Source organism: Callospermophilus lateralis, chromosome X (assembly GCF_048772815.1).
Source record: "Callospermophilus lateralis isolate mCalLat2 chromosome X, mCalLat2.hap1, whole genome shotgun sequence".
Classification (NCBI taxonomy): Eukaryota; Metazoa; Chordata; class Mammalia; order Rodentia; family Sciuridae; genus Callospermophilus; species Callospermophilus lateralis.
The window spans coordinates 86,751,452-86,766,941 of record NC_135325.1 but is presented as its reverse complement, the minus strand read 5'-3'; the positions used below and the strand labels follow the sequence as shown (position 1 = coordinate 86,766,941).

Sequence of the window (15,490 nt, the reverse complement as noted above, 5' to 3'; positions counted from 1 at the left end):
GAGGAAAACAAACCATGTTTAGTAACATAAATAAACAAATATGGCTGGAAGAACAACCCATATCTCAATAATAACCCTAAATGTTAATGGCTTAAACTCACCAGTTAAGAGACACAGGCTAATAGAATGAATCACAAAACAAGACCCAACAATATGCTGCCTTCAGGAGACGCATTTGATAGGAAAAGACATACATAGACTGAAGGTGAAAGGTTGGGAAAAATCATATCACTCATATGGACTTCGGAAACAAGCAGGAGTGTCCATACTCATATCAAATAAAATAGATTTCAAGCCAAAGTTAATCAAAAGGGATGAAGAGGGACACTACATACTGCTCAATGGAACCATACACCAACAAGACATAACAATCATAAATATATATGCCCCAAACAATGGTGCAGCTATGTTCATCAAACAAACTCTTCTCAAGTTCAAGAGTCTAATAGACCACCATACAATAATCATGGGAGACTTCAACATACCTCTCTCACCACTGGACAGCTCTTCCAAACAAAAGTTGAATAAGGAAACTATAGAACTCAATAACATAATTAATAACCTAGACTTAATTGACATATATAGAATATACCACCCAAGATCAAGCAGTTACACTTTTTTCTCAGCAGCATATGGATCCTTCTCAAAAATAAATCATATATTATGTCACAGGGCAACTCTTAGACAATATAAAGGAGTAGAGATAATACCATGCATCTTATCTGATCATAATGGAATGAAATTGAAAATCAATGATAAAAGAAGTAAGGAAAAATCATGCATCACTTGGAGAATGAACAATAGGTTACTGAATGATCAATGGGTTATAGAAGACATCAAGGAGGAAATTTAAAAATTCTTAGAGATAAATGAAAACACAGACACAACATATCGGAATCTATGGGACACATTGAAAGCAGTTCTAAGAGGAAAATTTATTGCTTGGAGTTCATTCCTTAAAAAAAGAAAAAACCAACAAATAAATGATCTAATACTTCATCTCAAAATCCTAGAAAAAGAAGAGCAAAACAACAGCAAAAGAAGTAGAAGGCAAGAAATAATTAAAATCAGAGCTGAAATTAATGAAATCAAAACAAAAGAAACAATTGAAAAAATTGACAAAACTAAAAGTTGGTTCTTTGAAAAAATAAATAAAATCGACAGACCCTTAGCCACACTAACGAAGAGAAGAAGAGAGAGAACTCAAATTACTAGCATACGGGATGAAAAAGGCAATATCACAACAGACGCTTCAGAAATACAGAAGATTATCAGAAATTATTTTGAATCCTTATACTCCAATAAAATAGAAGATAGTGAAGGCATCGATAAATTTCTTAAGTCATATGATCTGCCCAGATTGAGTCAGGAGGATATTGACAACCTAAACAGACCAATATCAATTGACGAAATACAAGAAACCATCAAAAGACTACCAACTAAGAAAAGCCCAGGACCGGATGGGTATACAGCAGAGTTTTACAAAACCTTTAAAGAGGAGCTAATACCAATACTTTTCAAGCTATTTCAGGAAATAGAAAAAGAGGGAGAACTTCCAAATTCATGCTACGAGGCCAACATCACCCTGATTCCTAAACCAGACAAAGACACTTCAACGAAAGAAAACTACAGACCAATATCTCTAATGAACCTAGATGCAAAAATCCTCAATAAAATTCTGGCGAACCGGATACAAAAACATATCAAAAAAATTGTGCACCATGATCAGGTAGGATTTATCCCTGGGATGCAAGGTTGGTTCAATATACGGAAATCAATAAATGTTATTCACCACATCAATAGGCTTAAAAATAAGAACCATATGATCATCTCGATAGATGCGGAAAAAGCATTCGACAAAGTACAGCATCACTTTATGTTCAAAACTCTAGAAAAACTAGGGATAACAGGAACATACCTCAATATTGTAAAAGCAATCTATGCTAAGCCTCAGGCTAGCATCATTCTGAATGGAGAAAAACTGAAGGCATTCCCTCTAAAATCTGGAACAAGACAGGGATGCCCTCTCTCACCACTTCTGTTCAACATAGTTCTCGAATCACTGGCCAGAGCAATTAGACAGACGAAAGAAATTAAAGGCATAAAAATAGGAAAAGAAGAACTCAAATTATCACTATTTGCAGATGACATGATTCTATACCTAGCAGACCCAAAAAGGTCTACAAAGAAACTATTAGAGCTAATAAATGAATTCAGCAAAGTGGCAGGATATAAAATCAACACGCATAAATCAAAGGCATTCCTGTATATCAGCGACAAATCCTCTGAAATGGAAATGAGGACAACCACTCCATTCACAATATCCTCAAAAAAAAAATACTTGGGAATCAACCTAACAAAAGAGGTGAAACACTTATACAATGAAAACTACAGAACCCTAAAGAGAGAAATAGAAGAAGATCTTAGAAGATGGAAAAATATATCCTGTTCATGGATAGGTAGAACTAACATCATCAAAATGGCGATATTACCAAAAGTTCTCTATAGGTTTAATTCAATGCCAATCAAAATCCCAACGGCATTTCTTGTAGAAACAGAGAAAGCAATCATGAAATTCATATGGAAAAATAAAAGACCCAGAATAGCAAAAACAATGCTAAGCAGGAAGTGTGAATCAGGAGGTATAGCTATACCAGACTTCAAACTATACTACAGAGCAATAGTAACAAAAACAGCATGTTACTGGTACCAAAACAGGTGGGTGGACCAATGGTACAGAATAGAGGACACAGAAACCAATCCACAAAATTACAACTATCTTATATTTGATAAAGGGGCTAAAAGCATGCAATGGAGGAAGGATAGCATCTTCAACAAATGGTGTTGGGAAAACTGGAAATCCATATGCAACAAAATGAAACTGAATCCCTTTCTCTCGCCATGCACAAAAGTTAACTCAAAGTGGATCAAATATCAATATTTTGATATCAAATCAGAGACATGGCATCTGATAGAATAAAAAGTTGGCTATGATCTACATACTGTGGGGTCGGGCTCCAAATTCCTTAATAGGACACCCATAGCACAAGAGTTAATAACTAGAATTAACAAATGGGACTTACTCAAACTAAAAAGTTTTTTCTCAGCAAAAGAAACAATAAGAGAGGTAAATAGGGAGCCTACGTCCTGGGAACAAATCTTTACTCCTCACACTTCAGACACAGCCCTAATATCCAGAATATACAAAGAACTAAAAAAAATAGACAATAAGATAACAAATAACCCAATCAACAAATGGGCCAAGGACCTGAACAGACATTTCTCAGAGGAGGACATACAATCAATCAACAAGTACATGAAAAAATGCTCACCATCTCTAGCAGTCAGAGAAATGCAAATCAAAACCACCCTAAGATACCATCTCACTCCAGTAAGATTGGCAGCCATTAGGAAGTCAAACAACAACAAGTGCTGGCGAGGATGTGGGGAAAAAGGGTTCACTTGTACATTGCTGGTGGGACTGCAAATTGGTGCGGCCAATTTGGAAAGCAGTATGGAGATTTCTTGGAAAGCTCGGAATGGAACCACCATTTGACCCAGCTATTCCCCTACTCGGTCTATTCCCTAAAGACCTAAAAAGAGCACACTATAGGGATACTGCCACATTGATGTTCACAGAAGCACAATTCACAACAGCAAGACTGTGGAACCAACCTAGATGCCCTTCAATAGACGAATGGATAAAAAAAATGTGGCATTTATACACAATGGAGTATTACTCTGCATTAAAAAATGACAAAATCATAGAATTTGGAGGGAAATGGATGGCATTAGAGCAGATTATGCTAAGTGAAGCCAGCCAATCCCTAAAAAACAAATGCCAAATGTCTTCTTTGATATAAGGAGAGTAACTAAGAACAGAGTAGGGACGAAGAGCATGAGAAGAAGATTAACATTAAACAGGGATGAGAGGTGGGAGGGTAAGGGAGAGAGAAGGGAAATTGCATGGAAATGGAAGGAGACCCTCAGGGGTATACAAAATTACATACAAGAGGAAGTGAGGGGAAAGGGGGAAAAATATAAGGGGGAGAAATGAATTACAGTAGAGGGGGTAGAGAGAGAAGAGGGGAGGGGAGGGGGGCAGGGGGGATAGTAGAGGATAGGAAAGGCAGCAGAATACAACAGACACTAGTATGGCAATATGTAAATCAATGGATGTGCAACTGATGTGATTCTGCAATCTGTATACGGGATAAAAATGGGAGTTCATATCCCACTTGAATCAAAGTGTGAAATATGATATATCAAGAACTATGTAATGTTTTGAACAACCAACAATAAAAATTAATTAAAAAAAAAGCTAGCTTATCTTAAGTCAAAGGATCAGGGAGGGGGAAGTTTAAAAGACAGAACACTTTCAGATGATAATTTCCCAGTCAAGCACCATGAGAAAAACTACAATTCAACCACTACTCTCATCAGCAAAGACCAAGTAGGGAGTCTAGACTTCCACCTTCATCTGGCTTTATTTTATTATTGGTGCATTATGATTATACATAACAGCAGGATTCATTAAAACATATACATACATGCACATAACATAATTTGATCAATTTCATTTCCTAGTATCTCCCCTTTCTCTTCTCTTCTCCCTACCTCTAATTACTGATCTTCATTCTAATTTCATGTGGTCCCTTTTCATCTGGCTTGAAATAGTCATACATACCATTCCCCTTCTCCATGAGGTAGTTTCAGAAAATGTAGTTGGGGATCTAGGATTTTCATCCCTGCCAGGCAGCAATGAGCCTCCCAAAACATGATGGTAATAGAGGCTTCTTTCTCTAAGTCTGGATGGTAATGGTGTAGACCTAGTGAGGATCCTGAAATTTACCGTTGCCCAGTAACAATGGCACTCCTACTCCTATCCTGTAATCAATATATGGTGAGTAGGAAACCTAAATTCTCACCTCCATCTGGCATTAATGAATGCATACCCCATTCCCCCTGAATGGTGTTAGAGTAGGCTTGCTAAAACAGATGAATGAAATAAGATCTAGAGTCTCATAATCTAATAGTCCAGAATGTAATAAAATGTCCTCATGTTGCAAATAAACAGGAACGTATAAATTTGAATGAGAAAAGATATTCAACAGACACCAACACTGTGATGATACAGATATTGGAATCATTCAAAATAGACTTTAAATAAACCAACTTAAAATGCTTCAAAAAGTAATTACAGGGGAGAGAGGGAAGGGGAGGGGGCATGGAAGTAATAAACATTGTGGAATGAGATGAACATCATTACCCTAGGTAACTGTATGACTGCAAATGTGGTGCAACTCTACATGGTGTACAATCAGAGAAATTAAAAGTTGTGCTCCATTTGTGTACAATGAATCAAAAAGCTTTCTGCTGTCATGTATAACTGATTAGAACTAATAGAAATACATTTTAAAAAGAGAAAAAACTCAAAAAAGTAAATATAAACATGCTGAAAACGAATTTAAAAAATAGAAAGTCTCAGAAGAGAATGTATACAATAGAAACAAATGGAAGTTTTAGAAATGAAAAACCAAATAACCAAATGAAAAAAAATCACTAGATGGGCTTAATAGCAAAAATAAGATGACATAGGAAAGAACCAGTGAAACTGGTGATAGAATAATAGAAATTACACAGTCCAAACAACCGAAAGAAAAGAAATTAGAAAAAAAGTGAGCAGAGCTTCTGAGACTATGGGGCTATAATGGTATATTAAACGTTCATGTCATTAGAGTACCAAAATGAGAGAAAAATCAGTGTGAGGCTAAGAGTATTCAAAAAATAATTGGTGAAACGCTTCCAAAATTTTATAAATTAATTAATTTTTAAATTGACAAATAAAAGTAGCATTTATGGTGTACGATAAAATGTTTTAATGTGCATATACATCCTAGAATGGCTAAATCATGAAAAATAACATGAAAATCTTTAAAATTTGGCAAAATATATATTCCTATAGATTCAAGAAGCTGAAGAAATCCCAATATTATAAATGCAAATGATTCACATGAAGTCAACATAATCAAAAATAAAGAAAGAGAAAAAGAATCTTAAAAGCTATGAGACAGTGACACTTTACTTATAGAGAAAAAACTGAATGAGAACAGACTTCTTAACAAGAACCTTGGTGCACAAACAGAAATGTACTTTTTTTTCAAGTGCCTAGAGGAAAGAACTATTAATCCATAATTCTATATCCAGATAAAACATCCTTTGGGGGTAAATAAAGATATTATCAAATGAAGAAAAACCAAGAATTCATTGCCATCAGATATATCTAAAGGAATGCATGACTGAAGGAAATTTTTGAAATGGAAAGGGAAGATGAAAGAAGGGATCTGTGAATATCAGGAAGGAAAAAAACATAACAACACAAAGAGTAAAAATATTGGTATACACAATAGACTTTCTTTGTTTTTCATAGTTTTCAAAATTATGATTGACAACTAAAGCAAAAATCATAACATTGATGTGATTCTAAAAGTACATAGAAGTAATATTTAAGAAAATTATAACACAAATGGAAGAGTAAAGTGACCTAAAGAGTGGTAATGTTCAATAGAAATAAATAAATTAGTTAAAAAAAAGAAATAAAAACATCAATAAATGTTTTTGAAATACAAAAAAAAAAGAGTGGTAATGTTTCTATACTAACTGTTAAAATGTCAACACAGGATCTCTGATAATGTTAACAATGCATGAGTGTGCATGTGCGTGCGTGCGTGTGTGCTCACGCACACGCACACACACACACACACAGAGATGTGCTCAAACATACAATAAGTAAGTCAAAAGACAATTCTGAAAAGGTTACAAATGACCCACAAGAAGCCAGGTAAAACAAAGCAGAAAACAAAACCAAAACAGCAGACTTAGGCCCTAACATATGAAGTTTTGCATAAAATATATGTTGTATAAATGTATCAAATAAAAGACTGACATTGGCAAATAGATAAAAACATGATCCAACTATATGCTGTCTACAAGAAACTCAATTCAAATACAACAATGTAGGCAGACTAAAAACATAAAGATGGAAAGAGCTGTATCATGTAAACATGATTTTTTAAAGGAACAATTTCTATATTATATCAGGTAAAGTGGATTTCAGAGTACAGAAAATTGCAAGGGATAGGGGGAAACCACCTAATGATAAATAGGCCAATCCATCAAGATGACATAGGAATACCAAATTTGTTTGCACTAAACAATATAGCCTTAAAATACATGAAGCAAAACTGATAAAACTGAAAAGAGAAGTGGATAAGTCAACAATTATAGTTGGGGATTTCAACATCCTTTATTTCAGAAACTGATATGGAAGATGTGAACAACACAATAAACCAACAAGATCTAATTTGCATTTATGAAATACTCTGCCCAATACAGAAGAATATACATTTTTCAAGTTGCCATGAAACATTCACCAAGAAAGACCATATCCTGAGATATAAAACAGACATGAGCAAGTTCAAAATAACTGAAATTTTGTTGCTCAATCTTTAAAATGTTTTTCTAACTATTATAGAATCAAACTAAAAGATGGGAAACGAAAGAAAATGAGAAGTTTTCAAACAACTGAAACTTAAGCAATGTACCTCTGAATAATCCATAGGTCAAAGAGGCAGTCACAAGGGAAGTAAACAAATTCATTAAACTGAATGAAAATGAAAATACATCAAATCAAAATATGTGACATACAAACTTGATGGCAGAGTAGAATAAAAACAAACTAGTATTTGTCAGGGGTTATGAATGGTGGAGGTAGGTAATGAGCATGACTAAAAATTGGTAACACAGGAGAACATTTCCTGATTGTGATGATAGTTAAATGAATCTATGCATGTGAAAAATAATATAAAACTATAAGCACATATTGTTTTAATGATAGTTTCTTGTTTTTCATATTATAATTATGTAAAATCTAATGATTGAGGTAAACTGGATGAATGTTATATAGAATCTTTCTGTGGTATTTTTACAACCTCATATGGACCTTTTATTATTCATACATTTTTAAAAAGAAATCACTTAAAAACTAGTAACACCAAAACAAACGTGTGGAAGCTAAAACTCAGAAAATAAATAAACAAAATGTTTTACCATAATAGTCTATAACAGTATGCCAGTTTAATGAAGGGATAGATTTTTAAATAAGAAAAGTTTTTATAGGCCAGTGATATACAATACCAAGGACATTTAACAATGGGATTAAAAAACACATGTGATTTTAGATGCCTTTCAGTAGATAAATGGATAAAGAAAATGTGGTATATATATATACAATGGAATATTAGTCAGCATTAAAACAGAATAAAATCATGGCATTTTCATGTAAATGGATGGAGTTGGAGAATATAATGCTAAGTGAAGTTAGCCAATCCCAAAAACCAAACACCAAATGTTTTCTCTGATTTAAGGATGCTGATTCATAATGTGGTTGGGGTGGGGAAGGATATATGAAGTCTAGATAGGGAAAAGGAGAGGGAGGGAAAGAGGAGGGAGAATGGGGTAGGAAAAACAGTGGAATGAGATGGACATCATTACCATAAGTTCACATATGAAGACACAATGGTGTGACTCTACTTTGTGTACAACCAAAGATGTGAAAAATTGTGCTCTATATGTGTAATGTGAATTATAAAGCATTCTGCTATCATATATAACAAATTAAAATAAAAACACATGTGATTAAAGTATATTACAGCCACAGATTAAAATATCACATACTAGGCAATCACAATTGTGAAGTGCTGGCAACATTTGCAACCAATGAGAAATCAATTGCAAAGGGTTTTGAGGCCAGTTGTTCAAAATTTATCTAGTAAGTAGTATGAATGGAGGAGTTCCATGCTAGATAACACAGAACCTATTCCTATGATTGTCATGCAATTTATTTGCATATACTCTGTGTGTGGTCTTCCCCCGCCCCATTTTTTTCACTAAAAGAAAGTATTCATTCCCAGGTGTGCTATAGAAAGAATATTTGCATTAGGTAAAATATTTAGTAAGGATTTAAAAGAAGCAAGTGGAGAAAACTTAACCTTCTACATAGTCCCAAATGGTAGCCACTAGCCAGATGAAGCTGTTTAAATTCAAAATAATTAAAAGTAAATAAAATTTAGAATTCAGTTACTAAACACATTTCAGGTATTCTATAGCCACATATGCCTAATGACTACCATGCAAGAACAATAGTAGATATTGATGTTGACCAACATCACAAAAGGTTCTATTGGATCATATTAACCTAGAACATGAAAAACATGCCATTTCCCCACAATCAGACAGAGTTACAGCCCAAAGAATTCTGACAGAAATTTTTATTGTATCATCTGGGATTTTCAGTTACACATAATTTAATCTTCAGTAATATTCAGCAGTATGTTTCAGTAGTCATATGTTAGGGCTTTGAGGTAAAAATAAGCCTGAATTTCAATTTTAGCTGCAACTTTTACTAAACATGTTACTTCACTTCTCTATCCCTGTTTTCTAATTTTTAAAAGGTAGGGGCTAGGGAACAATAATAACTACCTCATAGGGTTGTTGAAAGGGTTACATGGGATATGCACAATGTCTCACATATGATCTATAAATGCTAGTTTTTATTAGCATTACACTTAAGTCTAGAAACTTACCTTGGCTTGTTTTAGCACTTAGTCTAGGTGACTAATAGAAAAGGCAATAGGGGAACTTCAATCATATAAGCAGTAAGGGAGTGAGGCCCTAACAGAGTTCCCATTGTCCCTTGATAGCTATAAACAGCAAACACATTGTTTCCATAACTTGGGGCCAGACACAGAAAAAAGCTTTTCTTCTAAGATACATTTACCTTGAAGTTTGCAAAAAGTCAAGAAGTACCTTACCCTTGGCCCTAAGGGACTCTGAGTTGGAAGTGAGCTACCATGTCTACCAAATAAAATAAAAGCACAATTTATTGTCTATAAAAGATTACCTGAAGAAGTCATTCAGTAGGAGAGACATTTGGAGTTTCCCAGCTGCTTATAACAATCTGATCCAGTTCCTTGATGTATCGTTATGAGGAAATGTCACTATACACAATTCTTTATGAATACCATACAACAGGTCTACTCTACCTTCATAATAAACTGGGTAAGTATTTACCAAGCACCTACTAAATACAGAGTACTTTTTCTCTACATCAGTTGTTAGCAAACTATAGTTGGCAGGCTAAATTCAGTCAATCTCATGTGTTTGTATGGAAAACAACGTAAGGATGATTTTTACATCATTTGTAAATGGTTAGGAGAAATTCCTTCAATCACTATTAATGAACACTGAATGGCTTTGGAAATATAGCTTTTGCTGCACACTTGCAAATGCTTCTTAATTAATTCAACATAAAATTACAAGGCAAAACAATGTATATGTGAAACTTACATCATAGTAAAGTCATTTTAACAACTAACATTTAATTACAAGTAATATCAAGATGCTTTATATACTTCCTATGATATGATAAATCATAACAATAAACAAAAATGTGATACCACTTCATACCCACTAAAATGAGTATAATAAAAAGAAAGTATGTATTTGTAAATATGTGGAGAACTTTGAGCCCAGATAAGTTACTAGTGGGAAGGTAAAATGGTATAGTCATGGGGGCTGGAGTTTTAGCTCAGTGGTAGAGTGCTTGCTTTGTATGTGTGAGGCGCCAGGTTTGATTCCCAGCACCACATATAAATAGGCAAATAAAATAAAGGTCCATCAACCACTAAAAAAATATTTTTTTAAACAATGGTATAGCCAAGAACTGGGATTGTAGCTCAGTGGCAGAGTGCTTGCTTTGCATGTGTGAGGCACTGGGTTCCATCCTCAGCACCACATATGAGGAAATAAATAAAAAAATAAAGCTATTGTGTCCATCTACAACTAAAAAAAATATTTTTTAAAAATTATATAGCCACTTTGGTAAATAGTATGTCAGTTCCTCAAAAACCAATAACAAGTTTAAATTAAATATAAAACATAGCTACCATAAACTATAGATATAGATAACATGTGACCAGCAATTCCATTCCCAGATATGAACACAAGAGAAATGAAAACATGTGCCTGCATAGAAATTTGTATGCAACTGTTTATTAGCAGCATTATTCATAGCATCTCAAAGGTAATAACAATTCAAATGCCCATAAACTTATGAATTAATAAAAAGGATGTGTTAGATCCATAAAATGAAGTATTATTTAGCCATGAAAACAATGAAGTAATGATATGAGCTATAATTTGGATAAATATCAAAATTATTATGATAAATGAAAAAAGCCAGACATAAAAGACTACTTACAAATACAGAAAATAAAAATCTATAGACACAAAACAGATGAGTAGTTGCCTAGGGTTTGGGGTAGAAATGCAAAGTAACTGAAAATAGACACGAGGTCTCTCTTGGGTGATGTAAATGATGAAATAATATTGTACTGATAGGGGCTGTGGTTGTGGCTCAGTGGAAGAGCACTTGCCTCGCACTTGTGAGGTACTGGGTTCTATCACCAGCACCACATAAAAATAAATAAATAAATATAAAAATATTATACTGATGACAACATAACTTGATAAATACTTAAAATCATTAAATTGTACACTTAAAAACTAGTATCAGAAATCACTTTAGTTGTTGTCAAGAACTGGGAGTTGTGGGGAGAGAAGCTTGAGAATGATAGAAATAGATATTTCTATTATTCTCAATACAGTATACAGAACAGTATATATTTATAAACAAGTGCATTGAACTTTTCATCTAGCAAGGGTGAAATTTTCTGTGTCCTAAAGCTGACCTTAAAAAAATGTTAAGACAAGAAACATGATCTCCATTTCCATACAAATTTGCCACATATATATTTTCTGAGTTCAAACTTTCAACAACAGGTTTTGGACCTTGAGCAAGCACAAAGGATATTTTCATATTCCAGAATTCATTTAAATGTTCATTTGAGGAGTTTTCACCTAACTTTCAAGTGGAAATTATTAATTTGCAATTTAATGACATGCTAAAAGGTAAATATTAAGAGAATGATGAATCTAATATAATTCTCTTCCACACAATGAATGGGCTCAATTAAAATCATATGCGTATGTACCCTTAATAATCTATGATGAGAATGTCACTTCATCTCTTCAGACTTCATCCAAAAAATACAACTCCCAGTCTAAGTCACAAGAAACCCACCAGAGAAATCCAAATTAAGGAATTTTCTACAAAGTATCTGACAAGTACACATAAAAAATTTAAGACCATAAAAATGAGCAAAGTCTAAGAAACCTTCACAATTGTACCAAAAGAGCCTAAAGAGACAAGAATGCCTGGGTGTAATATTGTACCAAGGACACCATTCAGATTTAAAACTAGTGAAACTGGAATAAAGTGTGGAGTACAGTTAACAGTAATATACCCATGTGTGTTCATCAGTTGTGACAAATACAAAAAGATATTCAGCAAAGGTTGCTGGGATAACTTGATTATATGCATTAAAATATGAACTTAGAACTTTACCTCATACCATATAGAAAAATTAACTCAAAATGAATAATAGACTTAAATATGAGAAAAAACAATAAAATGTCTAGAAGAATAGATAGGAGAAAGTCATTGAGGTCTTGGATTAGGTAAAGATTTCTTAGGTTAAAAAAAGCATGAACCATAAAATAAACAAATTATAAGTAAGATATCATCAAAATTTGAAACTTTTTCACTTCAAAAGACTCCTTCAAGACAAGGAAAATAGGGTCTGGGGTTGTGGATCAGTGGTAGAGTACTTGACTGGTACATGTGAGGTACTGGGTTCAATTCTCAGTACTACAAAAATATAAATAAAATAAAGGTATTGTGTCTATCTACCACTAAAAAGTATTAAAGAAAAGTAGAAGACAAGCAGCTCACTGGGGGAAAATATTTATATATAATATACCTGTCAGAGACTTGTATCTAGAATACATAAACACTTTTTACAATTCAACAATAGAAAAGATAACCCAATTTTAAAATGGGAAAAGATATGAACAGATTCTTCACTGAGGGAGACATATCAGTGACTAAAAGGCATATGAAAAAAAAATGCCCACTGTCATTAGTCATTAAGGAAACAAATTTAAAATACAATGAGATATTTCACACCTACTTAGAATGGCTAAAATAGAAAATGGAGTCAATAACAAATGTTTCTGAAAATGTGGAACAATGGGAACCAACATACATTGCTAGTAGAAATGCAAAATGGTGCTGCTATTTGAAAAACAGTTTTGCAATTTCTTTAAAAGTTAAATATAAAATTTCCCCAGGATCTAGCCAGGCTCAGTGGTGCATGCCTGTAATCCTAGTCACTCCGGAAGCCAAGGCTGGAGGATCTCAAGTTCAAAGCCAGCCTCAGCAAGTCAGTCAGGCCCTAAACAACTAGGAAGATCCTGTATCTAAATAAAATATTTAAAAGGGCTGGGGATGTGGTTCAGTGATTAAGCAACTCTGGGTTCAATCCTCACCACCAAAAAAAAAAAAAAAAAATCCCCTATGATCCAGTAATTCCATTCTTAGGTATCTACCAAAGAGAAATGAAAACATATCTACCCAAAGTTTTGCACTCAAATTCTCTCAGCAGCATAATAGCCAACAATTGGAAGCAACTTAAATATCTGTCAGCTAGTGAGTAAACAAAAACATGTTATATCCATAAAATAGAATACTATTTGGCAATAAAAATTAAGAAAGTACTTATACATACTACAACATGATTGAACCTCAAAAATAGCTACATAAAAGAAGCCAGACACAAAAGACCATACACTACATGATTCATTTACATGAGGTATAAAGAATAAGCAGATTTATAGAGACAAGAATAGATTTATTAGTTGCCTGTGCTAGGAGTGGGAATGGGGATAAACTGTAAATGGACATGAGATCTTATTGGGAAGATAAGTGTTCTATTCCTTATTTATAGTGACAGCTGCATCTCTCTGTAAACTCACTAAAATCATTTAATTATAAAATTAAAATAGGTGAGTTTTATGATATGTAAATATACCTCAATAAAGCTGTTAAAACAGAAAAGACAGCAGGGGAAACTAGGTGAAAGATAAATGGGAATTCTGTACTACCTTTCAAAATTTTTTATAAATCCAAAGCTGTTGTGAAATTTAAAAAATGTATTTAAATAAAAATTTACAAATTTATGTTCATGTGTTCATGGACTAATATCAGTATCTGGCAGTAACTATTTGTGTGAAAAGTCATTTTCAAAGATGAAATAGGTAAAATCTCATCACAGATCAGCATTAGCAGATATATTTGGAGTCAATGTTGATGATAAGGAACACCAACTTTGAACCCCAATTAAGCAAAATGCTATCTCCAAAAGAATTCCATTCTTCTCATTAGTAGTCCTATGTTACAAAAAAGTTATTATTATAGTTTGAATTTCATCAATGAACATTTGTCAAAACTAATTTTCTCTCTTGTCATATAAATGCTTATAAAAGATACTCGATTTTACCTTTTGGCCCGAAAATCCTAAAATATTTACTTTTTTTTTTTTTTTTAACAGAGAGTTTGCTAAGTAAGCCCTCTTCTACACCATAGCAGGATAAACATAAATACAACCAATCTCTTTCCTGAATGTATTCATTTTTACAATTACCTAGTTTGGGCATAATGCCCTTCTGGATATGCCCTATAAAGGATAAGCCTTGCATCATTTCTGCTTTGGCACTATTTGAAATTTCCATAAAAAGAAACACTATTAACTTAAATAGTTGTAGCAAAGCCTTGATGCCATAGTTATTATCGTGATATTAAAATGCCAACACCATACCACTGTATCCCTAAGAGGACCCTCATTAAGTAGTGATGTCACCAGGCTAAGGACTCACTGAGTTCTCTTAGATATCAAGTGGCTCCCACGGCATCACACCCTGCCTTTGGCATCACACTGGCACATCATCTTAGTATGATGTTATATGCTATCACTACTAGAGCAGAACCCTGCTCTGATGCCACTCCTTTGAGATGTCAGAATAATTAAACCCTACTACTTTCTACTCCCGGGGCGGTGGCGGGGAGGGGGAGGGTAACCACAGTCACTGGTTCCAGCTCTGGAGATTGTATTCAGCTCCAACTGTTGTCCCTTCCGCCTGCCAGTGCAGGTCAGGCCCCCCCGAGGGACAGCACCTTTAGGCTCCCGTAACTCTCTTGCCCTGCCTCTGCAACCGATTTCTGTGGCCGACTCAATGCCCCAACAGCGACCACCCACCCCAGCTCTTTCACAGAGTTGCACACGAAGCCGCTCCCGTACCTGACTCCATTCTCCAGCTGTCATCCTGGGCCAATTCCACCGGCAACTTGACTATGGCCGTAGCAAGGGACCCTGGGACTTGTAGTTTTTCACTGCTAGAGGCCGAGTCCGTGAGGACAGGAAAAGCGCCTCCCTGCCCGGAACTGCTCTCAAACTGCAACTCCCAGAATCGC

The 15,490-nt window shown here is 34.3% G+C and overlaps 1 protein-coding gene across 3 annotated transcripts in view; it reads right to left on the bottom strand.

The window, feature by feature from the left end:
- Atg4a (autophagy related 4A cysteine peptidase) overlaps positions 1–15,375 on the bottom strand; it is a 55,286-nt gene extending 39,911 nt beyond the window's left edge. For all 3 annotated transcript variants that reach the window (XM_077106516.1, XM_077106517.1, XM_077106518.1), the window contains exon 1: positions 15,318–15,375. In XM_077106516.1, coding sequence (XP_076962631.1) covers positions 15,318–15,327 — 10 coding nt within the window. In that variant the 5' untranslated portion in view covers positions 15,328–15,375. The remainder of the gene's footprint in view (positions 1–15,317) is intronic.
- Between the last annotated feature and the right edge of the window lie 115 nt (positions 15,376–15,490).